This window comes from Chelmon rostratus, chromosome 21, assembly GCF_017976325.1.
Source record: "Chelmon rostratus isolate fCheRos1 chromosome 21, fCheRos1.pri, whole genome shotgun sequence".
In the NCBI taxonomy this organism is placed as follows: Eukaryota; Metazoa; Chordata; class Actinopteri; order Chaetodontiformes; family Chaetodontidae; genus Chelmon; species Chelmon rostratus.
This window is the reverse complement of record NC_055678.1, coordinates 2,270,696-2,286,032: the sequence shown is the minus strand read 5'-3', so window position 1 is coordinate 2,286,032 and position 15,337 is coordinate 2,270,696. Positions and strand designations below refer to the sequence as shown.

At 43.1% G+C, this 15,337-nt stretch overlaps 2 protein-coding genes across 3 annotated transcripts; one reads left to right on the top strand and one right to left on the bottom strand.

Moving 5' to 3' along the window:
- Nucleotides 1–1,208: 1,208 nt before the first annotated feature.
- asb3 (ankyrin repeat and SOCS box containing 3) lies at nucleotides 1,209–5,099 on the bottom strand. Of its 2 annotated transcripts, none has more exons than XM_041963148.1 (10): nucleotides 5,056–5,099; nucleotides 4,586–4,790; nucleotides 4,050–4,223; nucleotides 3,765–3,877; nucleotides 3,553–3,685; nucleotides 3,075–3,252; nucleotides 2,517–2,735; nucleotides 2,134–2,430; nucleotides 1,914–2,047; nucleotides 1,209–1,812 (listed from the first exon to the last, which is right to left on the bottom strand). In XM_041963148.1, the coding sequence occupies exons 2-10, from the start codon at nucleotides 4,785–4,787 to the stop codon at nucleotides 1,640–1,642; spliced, it is 1,623 nt and encodes a 540-aa protein (XP_041819082.1). In that variant the 5' UTR covers nucleotides 4,788–4,790; nucleotides 5,056–5,099; the 3' UTR covers nucleotides 1,209–1,639. The 2 variants fall into 2 exon arrangements, with proteins under 2 accessions (XP_041819082.1, XP_041819083.1); XM_041963149.1 differs by having other exon boundaries at nucleotides 4,050–4,220.
- Nucleotides 5,100–5,173: 74 nt separating this feature from the next.
- c21h10orf88 (chromosome 21 C10orf88 homolog) lies at nucleotides 5,174–13,195 on the top strand. The gene is made up of 9 exons (XM_041962939.1): nucleotides 5,174–5,357; nucleotides 5,798–5,990; nucleotides 6,282–6,479; nucleotides 7,163–7,232; nucleotides 7,386–7,577; nucleotides 8,130–8,255; nucleotides 8,829–8,952; nucleotides 9,279–9,465; nucleotides 12,114–13,195. Exons 2-9 carry the CDS (start codon nucleotides 5,842–5,844, stop codon nucleotides 12,334–12,336), a joined length of 1,269 nt encoding a protein of 422 aa, XP_041818873.1. The 5' UTR covers nucleotides 5,174–5,357; nucleotides 5,798–5,841; the 3' UTR covers nucleotides 12,337–13,195.
- Nucleotides 13,196–15,337: the final 2,142 nt, after the last annotated feature.

Genomic DNA, 15,337 nt, shown 5'->3' with positions numbered 1-15,337 from the left:
GAAAATATACTAAGACTATAAGAATATACTAAAACAATAAACAATAAAATGTACCAACAGAAGCTGAAATATACTAAAATGTATATACTGAATGCAAATGGCTGACCATTTAGTTAAGCGTGTGTGTACTTAAATGTTTAGTACACAGAAGGTGCAGGTGGAGGTGGAGGTGTAAAAGTGTGGTGTGCAGTGGTTCACCGACCTCACACTCTCTCACTGCAGTGGGGGGCTGCTGGGGGTGATAGCTCTGACAGCTCTGGGGAAGAAGCTGTCCCTCAGTCTGTTGGTGGTGGTGTGGATGTTCCTGTACCGCTTTCCTGATGGAAGCGGTACAAACAGTCTGTGGCCTGGATGGCTGGGGTCCGTGGCGATGGATCTTGCCCTCTCCCTGACCCGGCCTTCACATATAGAGTCTAGGTCAGGAAGGGGGCAGCCCACGATGCCCTGTGCAGTTTTAACCACCCGTGCCAGTTGTTTCCTCTCCTGTGCCATACCACACTGTCACACTAAGGCAGAGGATGCTTTCAATTGTTGACGAGCAACTGAGAGGAGAGTCCATCCCATTGAGGACCAGAGGGGATGATGTAGTGTTTTCAATTCTCACCACCTGAGGCCTGTTGGTGAGAAAGTCTCTGATCCAGTGGCACAGTGATGCAGGCAGACCCACCGTGTGTAGCTTCAGCGCCAGCTTGTCCGGGATGACGGTGTTGAAAGCTGAGCTAAAGTCTACAAATAGCATCCTAGGTATTGGGCTGCTGCAGGTGGGTCGGGGCTGTGTTCAGGGTGATGGAGACAGCATCCTCTGTGGACCAATTCCCTCTGTAGGCGAACTGAAGGCTGTCTAGGTCCAAGAGGATGAAGCCTCTGATGTACCTGAGAATAATCCTCATGATTCATGATTACCGGGGTCAGAGCAACAGGCCAGTAATCATTCAGGGAGGTGATGGATGTCTTCTTCGGTACTGGCATGATGGTGGAGGACTTAAGGCACTCAGGAACTGTAGACAGCTGCAGGGCTGTTCTGGTCTGGTTTCAGTGCATGACAATGGTTTGAACCATCAGATTTCGACCAAACTGCTTTTATTGTCATATCAATATATTGTATAAACTGAACAAATGCCACTTATGTGGAGATTTATTAACTTGAAGTTAAACCATTAATTCGTTAAATAAAATGAAATAAAATAAAATTTTAAATGTTACTGGCCCAGAAAAGTAAGTAGATATAAACGACATGAGTATATTACAATATGCAAATGAGTGAAATATTTTTTTTGAAAAGGCACAGATGAAGTATCATGAGGGCGTCTAAACCTCACTGGCCTACCTGTGCAGTCAATGCAAAGTCTCCAAAGATACCAAACACGCAGAATTTTGAGGAAATCTGTAAAATGATGCACAAAACATCTCAAATATTCCCACTTGATGGACTAGTAACACCATAAACGCATGGTCTCTTTGGTTTGAATATCACACACAAACATCAAATAGCTTCCATGAGGAGCTTTAATAAGCTGTTACAGAATACATAAAATGCAAACAACCTGAAAGCAACATACAGGGGAAGACTGCACGGGTTGATATGCACATGGCTGTGTTGCTGTGCACTGCTGTATCCCTGTTTTCAATTTAAAAGTAGTTATGAGAGTGAGTGTTTGTAGGAAATTTCTGGGATGTCTTTGAATTGGAGAAAGCTATGGAGTGGGGAGGGCACAGGCAGCTGCTGGACTACATTGGTCCTCATCAGTGGATCTGGTCCCAGCAGCAGCCTAATCTGCAGCCGACAGATGTGGGAAAGACAGATAATGGAGTCTAGAGGGAGGACAGGAAAAAGAAATGGAAGAAAGAGTCAAAATTACCCTCATTCAAAGATTAGTAGAAGCAAATCTGCAGTATATGTTTTGTCTCTGTACCAAAATGTGGACATGGTTGCCAAGTCTTCTCCGCCCGTCTTCGATCCAGAATATGTCTCAAAGGCGGGGACAGAGTCGACCAGTTTACAAACTCGAGCAGGTAATTCAACACATCACTGTCTGCCTGTTCCAACCTGGAAAGCATTGAGGACAAAAAGAAAGGCATTAATCAAGTATAGCAATCTGATACCTGATGAAAGAGTGAACGGCCAAGACTTACATCTTGACCTGAAGCAGCAAAGAAGGTTCGAGTCCTGCCTTCAGAAGCAGAGGAAGCCAGCAGGCAGCAAAATGTACTTGGTTTAGTGCCACACAGATAAGCTCCCTCAGTTCCTGTGGCTTTAATATAGTTTTCCCATGATGATCAGAGCACTTCCTAGTCAATGTCTCTGGTCGTGAGATCCATCTGTGCTCAAGTATCAGTTGCAGAAGGTCTGTTTTGTCAGTGGCCAAGGCATAAATCCAGTCCTCCTCGTGCAAACTAGCTCCTGCAGCTACCAGCAACCTCACCGATTCACTGAAAAGAGATTTTAATTGAAATCAGGAAAAAATCCATCTGTTTTATTTTGTATATGTTCCTGGAGTGTGTGCTTTCTCACAAACCTGTATGGTTTGTTTGATGTGCGACCCAAGGCGAAGGAGAGTGGTGAACGGATGTCCAGGGTGTGTGTGCAGTCCTGAGCGTCTGGGCTATAACCTTCCCTCAAGAGCATCTCAACACTTTTGCTCTGGTGCCTGAGGACGGCCATGTACAGTGGACTCACCATGCCATCACCACGGTCACATGCACGATCCGTAGCAGCTATCAGTCTCCTGAGGACACTGGATTGAAAAAATTACAATAATAACTGAGGGTTCAGGGAAACAAATATGAGTACATCTGCATAAAGCCCACCCAAAGAAGGGTAAATGTGTTTGGAATCAGAATCAACAAATTAACTAAGCAAAAATGCTTAAAATTCACTGGATCCAGCCATTTCAATGTTTTCCTGGAAGTGTCTTTTTTTTCTCAAATTAAAAAAATCTGAGAAAGTATCATTCTTTAGTTCAACAGTTGATGAGGGATCACAACTAGAAACGGCTTCATTATAAAAACACTCTAAGAGGGTCAGGAATCACTGCCCAACAACACATCATTAAAAGACATTTCTGAGTCAGTACCCGATGTGGCCAAACTCTGCGGCAGCATGAATGGGAAGCTGCGGCCAGTCATGGCTGCAGGCTATGTTGGGATCTGCCCCATGGTCCAACAGGAAATCCACACAGGCCTGGTGGCCCTCCTGAGAGGCAATCAGCAGCGGTGTGGCCAGATCAGCTGCCTGGGTGCTCACATTGGCACCTAAAGTGAAAAACAAATTCAACACAATTCATTATGTATTTTATTTTTTACTGATTTGCCACAACTTCAGGAAACAAACTAAAAGTATGTAAGAGGCTGAGGTCGGACGTGGTTTGCATTTTCTGACAAACTACCAAAAAGGATCAACTTATTATAATGTGCATGAACTTAGAATCAGAAATCACAGCAATCAAAAGAAAGTGGCAGTCAACAAAAAGTATAGCGACCCACTCATTCACTGCTTACTGAGAGCTCTGTACTCATGCACACATAATGTTATAAAGAAAAACAGCTATTTACCAGCATTAACAAGAATTTCCAGGCATTCCTGCTGTCCATACTGTGCAGCCACAAACAGAGGGGAGATCCCGTGGTCGTCTAGTGCCTCCAAGTTGGACACGTTAACCAGCATATGCACAATTTCCCTGTGACCCTTAGGGATTAAAAAAATATGGATGTTGCAAGTTCGGGTGGATCTCACAGAGTTGTGTGTTTGTGAGCTTTCTTATTACCTTATAAACAGCTTGATGAAGGCAGGTCCAGCAGGAAGCGGTGTGTGTCCCATTGACCTCTGCACCTTTACTGACCAGCAGTTCTACAACCTCCTTGTGCCCACCGTTTACAGCTGTTGGAAAAAAGTTAGCAGTTGATAAATACTGATGACAGAATTAATCCAACCCAATCGAATTCAACTTTGCAATCCAAAAAAAGGAAATTTAATTTATCAAAGGCGAGAACGGTATAAACAGTAACTGAAAGGACATTAACACCAGTTTGATAATGTGCAAGTGTCATACCTGCATACAAAGGACAGGATAAGTCATTTGTTTGCTGGTTGATGTTGGCATGTGCTTTCAGGAGGATTCGGACCACCGCGAGGTGTCCACGTTCCGCTGCCAGGTAACATGCAGATTCCCCCTCATGTGTCAAAGAGTTCACATAGGAACGGCAGCCACGGGGGGAGCCTGCTGCTTGAAGTCAAAAAAGAAAAAGAAAAGCCATGACTACCTGACAGGCATAACTGACCTTACAGAATACTCAATAAACTAATGAAAGAGTTGCTGAAAGGGCTGATTCAGCAATTAGTCAGTCATTAGGGAATTAATCAACAGTTGTGATGACTTTTTAAGTGCACACTAACGTTAAGTATTCTCTGGTTCCAACATGTGAGGATTTGCTGTCATTACGTTTTATATCACTGTATATTGCATATCAACAGAAAACAGAAAATGAATTGATGAAGTGATTTGTTCAGGGAAAAATCCAAACATTCCGGCTTCTACTACGTGAGAAACATCGTGCATAATACAAGCTGTATTATACCCTTTCTTACCGCCGACAGCAGACAAAATTTCCTGCACACACTGCAGACTGCCAGCGGCTGCCGCCTCATGCAGGGCATTCCAGCCGCGGTTGTCTCGACAGTCCACACTGAAGCCTCTCCTTATCAGCCTCTTCACCCGCTTCCAGCAGCCTGATCGAGCTGCAGCCGCGACACTGGAGACGGTGTCTCCGTAGCACTCTGTAAAGTCCATGCCCTGCAGTAAAAAAGGGTTAAATCCGTTATGTATACCGTTAGCCGTCTCACAGTTAGCTAGGACATCGTTAAGTCAATAGAGGACAAATCAAAACACAATTCAGCCGCCGATCTATCATCTGTTAGCTGCTGACTACGACGTTGGGACCGTTGACGAATCACGATATAGCTTGGTATACAGTGAAAATGTCACACACAAACACACGATAAGTATTTGACTGACAACACGTAAAAGTTATTTGTAGAACTAAAAAAAAAACGTTTACCAAAACCCTATCACAGCCTGGCCCGACATCTCCTGCGTCGCCGTTTGATGACGTCGCATCACAACATCCTGTCGCGCAGTTGCTGTTGGCTGCCTGAACACAGGCTGCTGCTACACGGCAGCTGCGGGGTGATGCGACACGTTTAGCGTTAGCTAGGTCGAGAAATTCACCGTTTTATCACAAATTAAAGCTGCAAATCAGGCTCATCCGTAGTTTTTTACGTCTGAAGAAATGCGAAGACGAAAATACAGTAAGCTCAGGAAAACAAGCTAATCAACGGTTTCAGTTGGAACTATTTTAAGGTAACGTTAAAGGTAAAAGTAGTGCTATGGCTTAATGTCACGAAGCTTATTTACAGTTGCTGCTGTGTTGTAGCAAAGGCTCGATTTACATTTAAACATAGTGTGAAATTGACCATGTTGAAATAAGAATTATTAGTCAGAACATTCCCACATCATAGCTGTCAAATGCTGTATCCTGTGCATAGATACAATGGTATAATGATGTAAGGTCTTAAGGTTCATTTGTAAAAAGAGTAATAAAAATGTTACTTACCTTTAGACAGGACTGTCTCTGGATTTGTATTCTGCCATTGTCTCCAAAGGTTTCGCTTACCCCGGCCTATCTTCTGTCCTAGCTTGGTCCAGTCCTGATTCAGAACTTCTGCTTCTACCCTGACCCGTTTCAAAACGTATTGTTATTCACTCTTGCCTCCTAAGCTGTTTCCTCTGTTGTGTCCTAGTTTGTCTCCTGGAAGGTCACAGTCCCTGTGGCCTCAGCAGCATCATGGTGGACATTGCTGTGAAGAGCGGAGCGGCTTGGGTCTGTCACTCTCAGGACCATCACTTGACTGATGTCCTGCTTCCTGTTCACATCACTAACAGAGAGGGTCCTGAGGAAGAGCTTAGTCAGTCAGAGGGAGACGAGATAAACTGGTAAGAAGCTGTAAGCAGTTAACAATGAAAAACAGCAACATGTTGATTCATGATTGTCAGCACTGATACTGTAAAACATTGAGCTTACAGTGTTTGGATTCTGCTGCTTGAGGTCCTTATTTATGTCAATGGTTTTGATCAAGTCTGACATAGAAGTACATGTTAACTGTGTGTGTAATGCAGGCAAACAAACCTCAACACTCTTTCACTAACAGGAGGGGTGTAGATGAGTGATAAGTGAGTTTTACATTTTTGGGAATGGCTCCTTTAACACTAATGTTTCCATCTCAGGGGCGACCCCGTGCTGTTGGAACAGACGGAGGAAGGCTCTCCTTGTGTCCTGACCCTCCACTGCAGCCCCTCCTCCCCTACTGCCATCAGCCGCCTGCTGGTCGTCAGCGAGGCTCGAACCATGGAGGTGTACGGCCAGATGGGAGAATACTGTGGGACGGTACGCGGGGAGAGAGACGACCACATCCAGCCAGACAGGTATACACAGTCACACAGTGATCATCAATTGTATGTTTTACTTGTCATTTGAATTTACAAGAGATAAGCTTTCAGTTCCATCTGTGTTCATCAGTTTTAAGTGACAGTTATCAGTAGTTAGTTTAATTATTCTAACAGAAAGTTGAGACCTCTGTTTCGCGGGAGGCTACAAAAATAATCAACAACGTTCTCGTTTTTTGAGGCATGACTTAGTCCTCTCCTTCAAGCTGGACTGCTTTCACTAAAGTAACATGTGACGTCTCAGGTCAGGATCAGTTAAGTTGGACTTAAGTTGTTTGATATGTGTGCAACAGTTAAACAATTCAAAAACTTTATGGCAGAAAACAGGAGCTGATGATGCAACTTTTTGAAAATTTAAAGCATATAATGACCTTATACACAGCAGCATTGAGTTCCATCAGTGAAGCAGGGATGCAGTCTGCTAACATCCTGACTCTGAATTCAGTCACTGACTTTTGTTGTCTTGTCATCCCCACTGTCTGCTTCTGTCCCATCACTCTTTATTGTCCAGTGTTGAATACAGGCTGAAATGTGATAAAGATGATTTAAAAAAGACATTAAGTTATAGATACATTTATTATTCATTTTTGATGGATAATTGTCTGTTTGATAAAAGTCTGATTGGATGCTGACGCAGTGTCTCCTCTCTTCTGTGCTGACAGTTCAGACAGAGGACCTTTCTACAAGAAGCAGCTGACACTCGAGCACCCATCCTCGGCCTGTGAAGTGAAGGTGAGTCTCGTTCAGACACGTCTGTCCAAACACAAAGAGCACTTGCTGAGTGTGATGAGTTTTTGACATCTACTAGAGACCCTTTCATCTTCTGAACTTCTGAACCTTTGCATATATAAACTTTTTAGTTCAATCATCTGGGTTTGTCTCCAGCTGCTCTCCCTGGCAGGTAGAAGCAGTGCTTTGGTGTGTCGCGTCATCGTGGGCCTTCAGCAGCTACAGCCTTGCCCGGCCCGCGGCCCCGGCATCGACATGCAGCAGGTGCAGTGTCTGGTTGAGGAGATGGGAACAAGCCTCTCACCAGGAGCCCAGAATCTCATGGACATGGTGCACTTCCAGCAGAAGGTGGGACTAAAGGAGCAGCAAATTATTTACCTTAAATGACCTCTGCAGGCGACGAGGGGGAATTACAACAACAATAAAAGGACGATGCCATTAGATTACATGTTTTAGCTCATTAACTACCGCTCACTCGTACTTCACTTCACTGATGATCATTTTCCCAAGTGTGCCATAAGGTTTTAGACCGTTCAGCCACCTTCAGGCAACCTTTGGTTTCAGTTCATTTTAGCTTGCTATGAGAACCAACTAGCGATACTTGACACAGGGACTGTTTTGAAAACTCTCTGAATGTGTTTATGAATTCTCTGACATTTGACATGTGGGAGTTCCCTCTCTGCTGAACAGTAACCACATAATTTGTTCGTGTTTGTCTTCTGTATTTTAATTTCTGACAATGCTGCTCATTATGTCATGCCTTTTGGCATCTGACTTAAATCCTGACATGCTGTTTGTAAACTACCTTGACAGAAACTGGCAGCTTCATTCAGTTTCTATTGCACAAGAAACGGCAGCTGCACAAAATGATGTCGTCTGTCGGTATGCGTTTCTCTCCAGAACCAGACCAGCTCTTTGGGCAATTTCCTGCCTCTCCTGATGGGCGGTGGGGCTTTCTCTGCGCTGGCTCAAGCCAACATCTCCCCCGCAGCTGTCAGCAACCAGCCCCAGCCTGCAGACTCCAGGGTATTAGTATTATCTGTGCTATTGTTTGCTCTAAACCCACAGACAGTGATGCCTTAGTTACTGCTAACACATGAAGTTCAGCAGGTTTTGAATCTTAACATCAGTTACCAAAGATGCTGAGAGATGATTCTGAATGACACTGGTAGTTTGAGTGTAACTGAACAGCAAGAGTCAAACACAAAATCGAGCAAACAAGCAATCTGACGAACATCTAGAAAACAGTCGCAACAGGAGTTAACGAGCAGCAGTGGAAACTTAAAGTGGTCTCCTTGATGTTGATTGGAGAGTTTAGCAGCCTAGCGAGGCAAATCTTTCAGGCAATTCATGAAGAAGTAAACCAGCGCAGTGCAAAAAGCTAGAATGATGAAGCCCAACTGTACCGGTTCAGCATCTGGTGCTCCTCCTGTTGCTCCTTTATAGAGCATTATGATAAATTATCGCACAACAACATCAGATTACCCCATAATTGACCTGAGGGGCGGTCGCTGAACAATCCTGAAATGTGGGTTCAGAGAATATTTACACATACTGTACATCAGATCGTATCAGAGAGTCTTGTTTCTGTGTCACAAGCCCCCCATCAGCTCCGTCATGCCTGCAGATGAAGCTCCACCTGCTCAGAATGGAGCAATGTCAGACGGCTCCACCTCCTCCTCACCAGACCGCCTTTTTTCTGGCGTCAGCACTAAGAACATAAGTAAGGATCGTCATTTCTCTCAAGTCAAACAAGATTGCACAAGGTTTAGACTTTTTTAAATTTTGAAAGAATTTCTTTTTGAAATGGCAATTTGATAAAAAGTTTCCCTTTCCTTGTACAGTTCTTCGTCTCAGGTTTTCATGACTGACCTGAAAAACAGATTTTATCTGGACAGACTTTCAGCATAAACTGTCTTGCTTGGATCAAACCTAATGAAGGTTGTTTGACCACAGCGTATTTAATAATGTAGCCAAACAGTTTTTTTTGCTTTTGAAATTCACAAATCTTAGCCGCTGACCAGTTTGCGATGTGGTCTCATGTCTCAGTGAGCCACGACCAGCTGGCGGAGATGATGTCACACTTCCTGAAGGGACAGGGGCACGACCAGGCGCTAAGATCCGGCCCCGATCTTCTGCCCGTGCTCCAGAGCGTCTGCGGTCAGGTGACGAAGCTCAGACTGGATGACGCTGCAGCGGTGGCAGAGAAGGAGAAGCAGATGAGAAATGGAACATGGTGAGTGAAGTTCAGTGAGTCCGCCCTGTTAGTGTGTGTCAACAGTATTTTGCTTTTAGTGAGAAATGTTGGTGCTGAATCAGAGTTTGTGTATTTAAACACAATACAATTCAATCCCACTCGCCACTGCTCCTCAGAGAAATTACAACCCAGATTTTGATGATTCTCCTGGAAGAATTAGTCTTTGAGGTCACTGTGACTGCTTTTATATGTTTTGCATCTGAACCCATCACTCAAAATGAAGAAGTAGCTCCATGTTGTTGATCTGTGATCAGATAAAGTAGCTCCACCTTGTGTCAGAAAGACATTACTGCTTTGTTCCTGCAACAAGCTCAGCAAGCTAAGGCCACGAAACACGGTAGATAAGATTATTTTGATACATAATAATGCTACTATATTACTAATTCTATTAAATAGATGTAGGTGCATACAACAAATCCTCCTGACAGACATCGTCTTACATCACAATCAGACATTTTCTTAAGCTTTTTCTCAGAAATGAGCTACTGTATAGACTTGTATGTCCCTGCATATGTAGCGAAACACAATAGAATTTAATTTCATTCTTAATTAAATTGAAAGAGTTGTTGTTGAAACAGCTTTCTTGATCACTGTGTTTCAATTTTTTGAGCCATAGCCATAGTCACACTCGCGCATTGTTGATGGAACAGAGACCCGTTTATTTCATAGTTTTGGTCATCTAAAGTCGCATTGTTAGCCGAAAGTGCTGTGCTGCGGAAAGTCAGCTGACGCCAAAACATTTCCCACTGCTTCATGATCTTCTGACAATGCATAACGCATATCATAACATGTCTTGGAGTGAAATTCATATTGTTCATCAGACCAAATGGCAACAAAGTAACTGAAACTTTCATGTTCTTTTTTTTTTTTTTTTTTTTTTTTTAAACATTCTGGTAACAATTCCGGTTAGTGAAGTGCTGACGGACTCAGAGGGATCTGGGTTGGGCAGTGGCTGTTAGGAGTGCAGGGAGGAGGCTGATACAGAGACAATAGAGACCATTTATCAGCATCGCTCTATGTGTGAATCATTAAAATGTCGGCAAACTCACCAAACCTCATTGGATAAATGGAATTGTTTAGCCAACACTGGTGCAAAGGCTCGATATCAGTTAACTGAATTTACAGCTGACGTTAGTTTCCTCTGCGTTTGGAAAAATGTCTTTATGAGCTGGTGCCACAAACTGCGCTTTGATAAATGAGGCTCTTTGTCAGAGCAGAGCAGCAAAATGTGGGATCAGAGAGAATGTCAGCTGAGTGTGACTCCACGTCGAGGACAGGACAGCAGCTCAGTGGTACGTCTCCACCACAACACATCAGTCTAGTTACCACAGCTAAAGATATTACCTTCAATACTCTAAATTACATCCAGAAAAGGTGATATCTACTCCAAGGAACTGATTGACAAACAAATATGTAATTGTAGTTTTTAAAGAAATGAATAGAGTTTGAGTGGTTGTCTGTTGTGAAGATGCTGATAACAATATATTAAGTGAGTTTCTTTTTTCGAGCCTGCCTTTTTAATCTTCTTGTAAAGCCTCTGATTTCCTCTTTAAGAATGCAGTTATTTGTTGCTTTCAGTTGTGCAGCTGATTTGAAGGTGGAGGAAGCGATAATGACAGTGAAAGTATAGGTTTCATTTGCAGTGGAGAAACTGTGAGAGTAATATCTGTCTGCTTAAAACTGCAGTTGCATTACACTGTGGGAAATTGAGACTGCTGCATTGCATTCTGGTCACATTGTTCTGTGTTACGTCCAAAATGGATTACTCTCCAGATCCTAACATTTACCAAATCCTGGCCGATGATTCTTAACATCGTGGCAGGATTGGTTCAAGAAAGCCTTGAAGGTGGTTTGAAGAGTCTTCAAAGAGCCTTGAGGGTAAAAAGTAAAGCTGGGAAAATGCAAAGACATGTTTGCAAAAGTGGAAAAACAGAAAAAGGGCAGATGTGTTGTAAAGCAGGGAGGTTGGGATGAAACAGAGTTTCATTCAGAAAGAAATGTGGCTGAGTAAGATGGGTGCAGCAGGTTACTGAGGTTAGGGGAAGATTGTGGCCGACATCGACTGTGTGGGTGGTTTAGTTTAATGTCTGTGTTCATAATTGAGGTTTTGTCTCTGATGTGGCTTCATGTTTGTTCATGAATCCGTCACAGCTCAGCTCTCGTTCTCCAGGCGTGAACAGCCTCTTCTAGTGTTTTGCTCACTTCTGTCATAGTGAGTGTAAGAATACTTTAAGTGATTTCTGTGTTTGTACCTTTACCTAAACTGATAAAGCACAGCACTAGTATTAGGTAGGCTATGTAGGTCAGGGGCTCAGCTCCCACTGAAGCAATACAAATAGAGAAATGAAATGAAATATAAATGAAATATGAAATTCCTCAATATTTTGTTGCTATTTTATTCTCAATTATTAAGTTTTAAATTGATCCACTCTGTGGTACTCGAGTACAGCGTTGAGCGTTTGTGATGTAGGTGATAGTCAATGACTGCACAACTGACCGTACTCTTTAATGCAGTTTTCCATACCGTGCTGTTTGTGTCAAAGAGTGCGTGCCTCATTTTAAAATTCAGCTTTACTCTGTGGGCACGATGCTTCAATCTAATGCTCCCACATTGTCCCACTCTGCAGGGAACTGGACGCAGCAATGGAGCGTCGTCTGGAGGAGATGGAGAGGAGGCTGAAGGAGCATGTGGACCGTCGCCTGGATGCCCTGGAGCAGAAGCTGGAGAAGGCATTTCTGAGCGCCCTGCCGCAGTTCGCCCTCAACCAGGGAGCCATGAGCAGCTCAGCTGGAGAAGCAGCTTCCACTGGGCTGTCGGAGCAGCCGGCCCCGATGCCAGCCATGCACTGAGTTCAACAACGCTAAAAGACTAACACGACACAAACGCCTTTCATAAGGAGGAAATGACTGAAATATGGACAAAATTATAACGATAAAGCATAAAATGGTCTTAAACTGTAAGTGTCCAGCTGTCAAAGATGCAGCCTCTGAAATGGTTTGTTTGTCTTTTATCTCTGGGGAAAAAAAACAAATGAATGCAACACTGTTTGACAGCCAGTCTGAATGTCCTGGATGTTGGACCGTCCCATCAGCTTGTGAACATGATGCAAGTTTAGCCTAAAGAATCAAAACATGTGTAAGTGTAGAAATCCCATAAACCACAAAAAACAAAAACATATCCTGCAGCTGCAGTGCATTCTGGGCAAGTTTGGCCACATGAAAAGTAGCCAGAAATACATCATTAAGTGATTTTGAAACCATTGGAACTGAAAATGAAGTAAAACTGAGCATGGCCTGCAGTTAGAGCCCGGACGCAGACAAACGTAAAGAACAAGCTTTAAATTATTGCAGTGATATGATCTTAACCAGGTTATTGTTTATGGTTTTAACCCTCCCAGGTTTCATAATCCACATGATCCATCTTGACCAGCAGTTATTCTTATTCAAACTATGTACTGTAACTACACTTACCTGCTCTTAAGTGTTTTGGTTAGTCAGGCCTCAACTGTTTGGCAAATGAATACTCCTTTAACAGGCGTGGATGTAGAAGGTGTAACTGATTAAAACACGTTTTAATATGCCACTGTAATGTTTTAAATAATGTACATGTCTGTAACATAAAATTTATCTGCCCACGTAAACTATTAAAAGGACTGAGATGTTGATGATTTTGATAACTCTACTGACGTAAATAGCAATAAAAAATATATTTATACAAATGAATGTGGTCTTTTTTTGGTTTCTTAATAATTCTGCTAATCAACAGCACTTCCTGAAATCCTCAATTCAGACAGGGAACCAGAACAAGCAAGATGATTATTGAGCACAAACTTTGAGAACTGAGACACTTCAGAGGATAAGAGACATAAATAAATGATGTGAGACTGCAAGCAAAAGGACAAAACTCAGATTTTATGCAAAAAATATTGTTATAAAAGCATATAACAAATAACAGACACGATTCATTAACTATGGCAACATTAACAAGCAGAACATTCTGGCGTTCAGTCTGGAGTCTTTGGGTTGCAGCACTGTACTTTCTGACCAGAGTCAAAACATATGAGTCAGAAAAAAAGAGTCAAAGAGCTGACTATGCTGATTTATGGACATTTTGTATAGACAACAATGGCAGTTTGAGGAAAATGTTGTCCAAGAGTTTCCCAAAAGGTAAAATCAACTTAGCCGATGTTTCCCGCCAGGCCTTCCAGTAATGTTGACTCATAAATTGGTCAGAAATGAACCATCAAGGTCAGTGAAAGTCTTTTTATGTGGATAACCGCAGCAATGAGTCCCATACAGAGGACATCTGAGGTGAATCCTGCCTAGTTCCCAAAATATAATAAAAAGAAACAGAGGGGAGGGTCGGTGCCAAGGTACTATGCAGCAAACCAACTGACAGCTGTGCGCTGAGTCATCAGAAATAAATTGGGTCACATATTTCATAAGGACACCGAATTATAAAATGATGTGCGGATGTTTTGTTAGGCATGTGGAGAACAGACACTGAGTCAGCAGAGGGGAGTGCTGGGAGAGGATCTGCTCTGTCAATCAGGACAAACCGGGTCACTGCTTCCATTCACGTCTCGTCCAAGTGGGGTCGAAATGAAATGAAAGACGAACTCCCTGCGTGCCTTCTCCTGCTGGTAGATGTCATCTATCTGCATTGAAAAGATTTCATTCACGTTTCAATGGTGAACCCACTTCACCCCTCTCTTCTCTTTGTATAAGCTCTTCTACACATTACAGTTTCTTTTTTAAAAGAGCTCCATGAACATCTTTCAGAGAGCCCATCACTGTTCTGCAGGTACTCAGGAATAAACACCGAGCTGATGTGTGTCTTTGAGCTTTGGGGTTGCAGTCTCATGGTGAGCAGTGTGCTCAGTCTCTTCCTGAAGGCCTGAACACTCCCTGCTGTGATGTCTCAGTGGTGACAGCAGGGGGACGGCTGTTCCATGCTTTACAGTAGAGTGGAGGAAGCTCCCCTCAGGGCATTTGGTGTGAGCCCTGCATGGCGTGGTGGTGACCTCTAGGTAGCAGTGTTTCCAGGTTGAATGCATCTTGAAAAGAATCATTGTGTGATAGCTCAGCTTGGATGATGGCTTAATGTCCCTGACATCTTCTGGTCTCAAATGGACTTCATTAGAAGATGAATGGGTGCTGAGGTTCTGGTCTTCCAGGCCTGGCAGAAGATACTGGCCTTTTCACCTACTGTAATGTGGGGAACGGCCAAGTGTTCCATGACAGGTATGTCTGTTACTTCTCCCAGAAAGTGTGTTTGCAATCCACCACCATTCCTTGGAGCTGAGTGAGATGTCAGATAGGCCTGTTTTCAGTTTGTTTGCTTGATTTTCTGCTTGGTTGAAAGTTTCTCTTGTTTCAGGAAACACTGAGCAGCTGGACTGTTCATGTCCACCTCGTCACTGTTCATTCAACCCAGCTTTATCGCCAAGCTTTCTGGTGATAGCCTTGTTTGGTGTAAATGCCTCCATGGCTTCTTGCAGATAAGATGGTATGATGGGAATATTGGTGCAGATCACAGTTGGATCTTACGTGCATACTCTGGTTTGCCATACAAATTGATCATGCTAATTATCAAAGCTCTGTAAAACATGCTTAATTTGAGAGTGCATTTCAGTGTTGTGTGGACACATTAATACTTGATAATAATTCAATTAATGAAAAAATATTTTTTTGACAAAACAATGTCACCAGAAGGTCCTTTCATGATCAGTCCTGGAGCTTTCAGTCGCATCCCACCATCCTCCTCACCTTCCTGAAATTCATAGGCCTGTTGAACATGCTGTCATTTAACCAAGTCTAATTATTTTTTAGCATTCAACATTCATAAGTC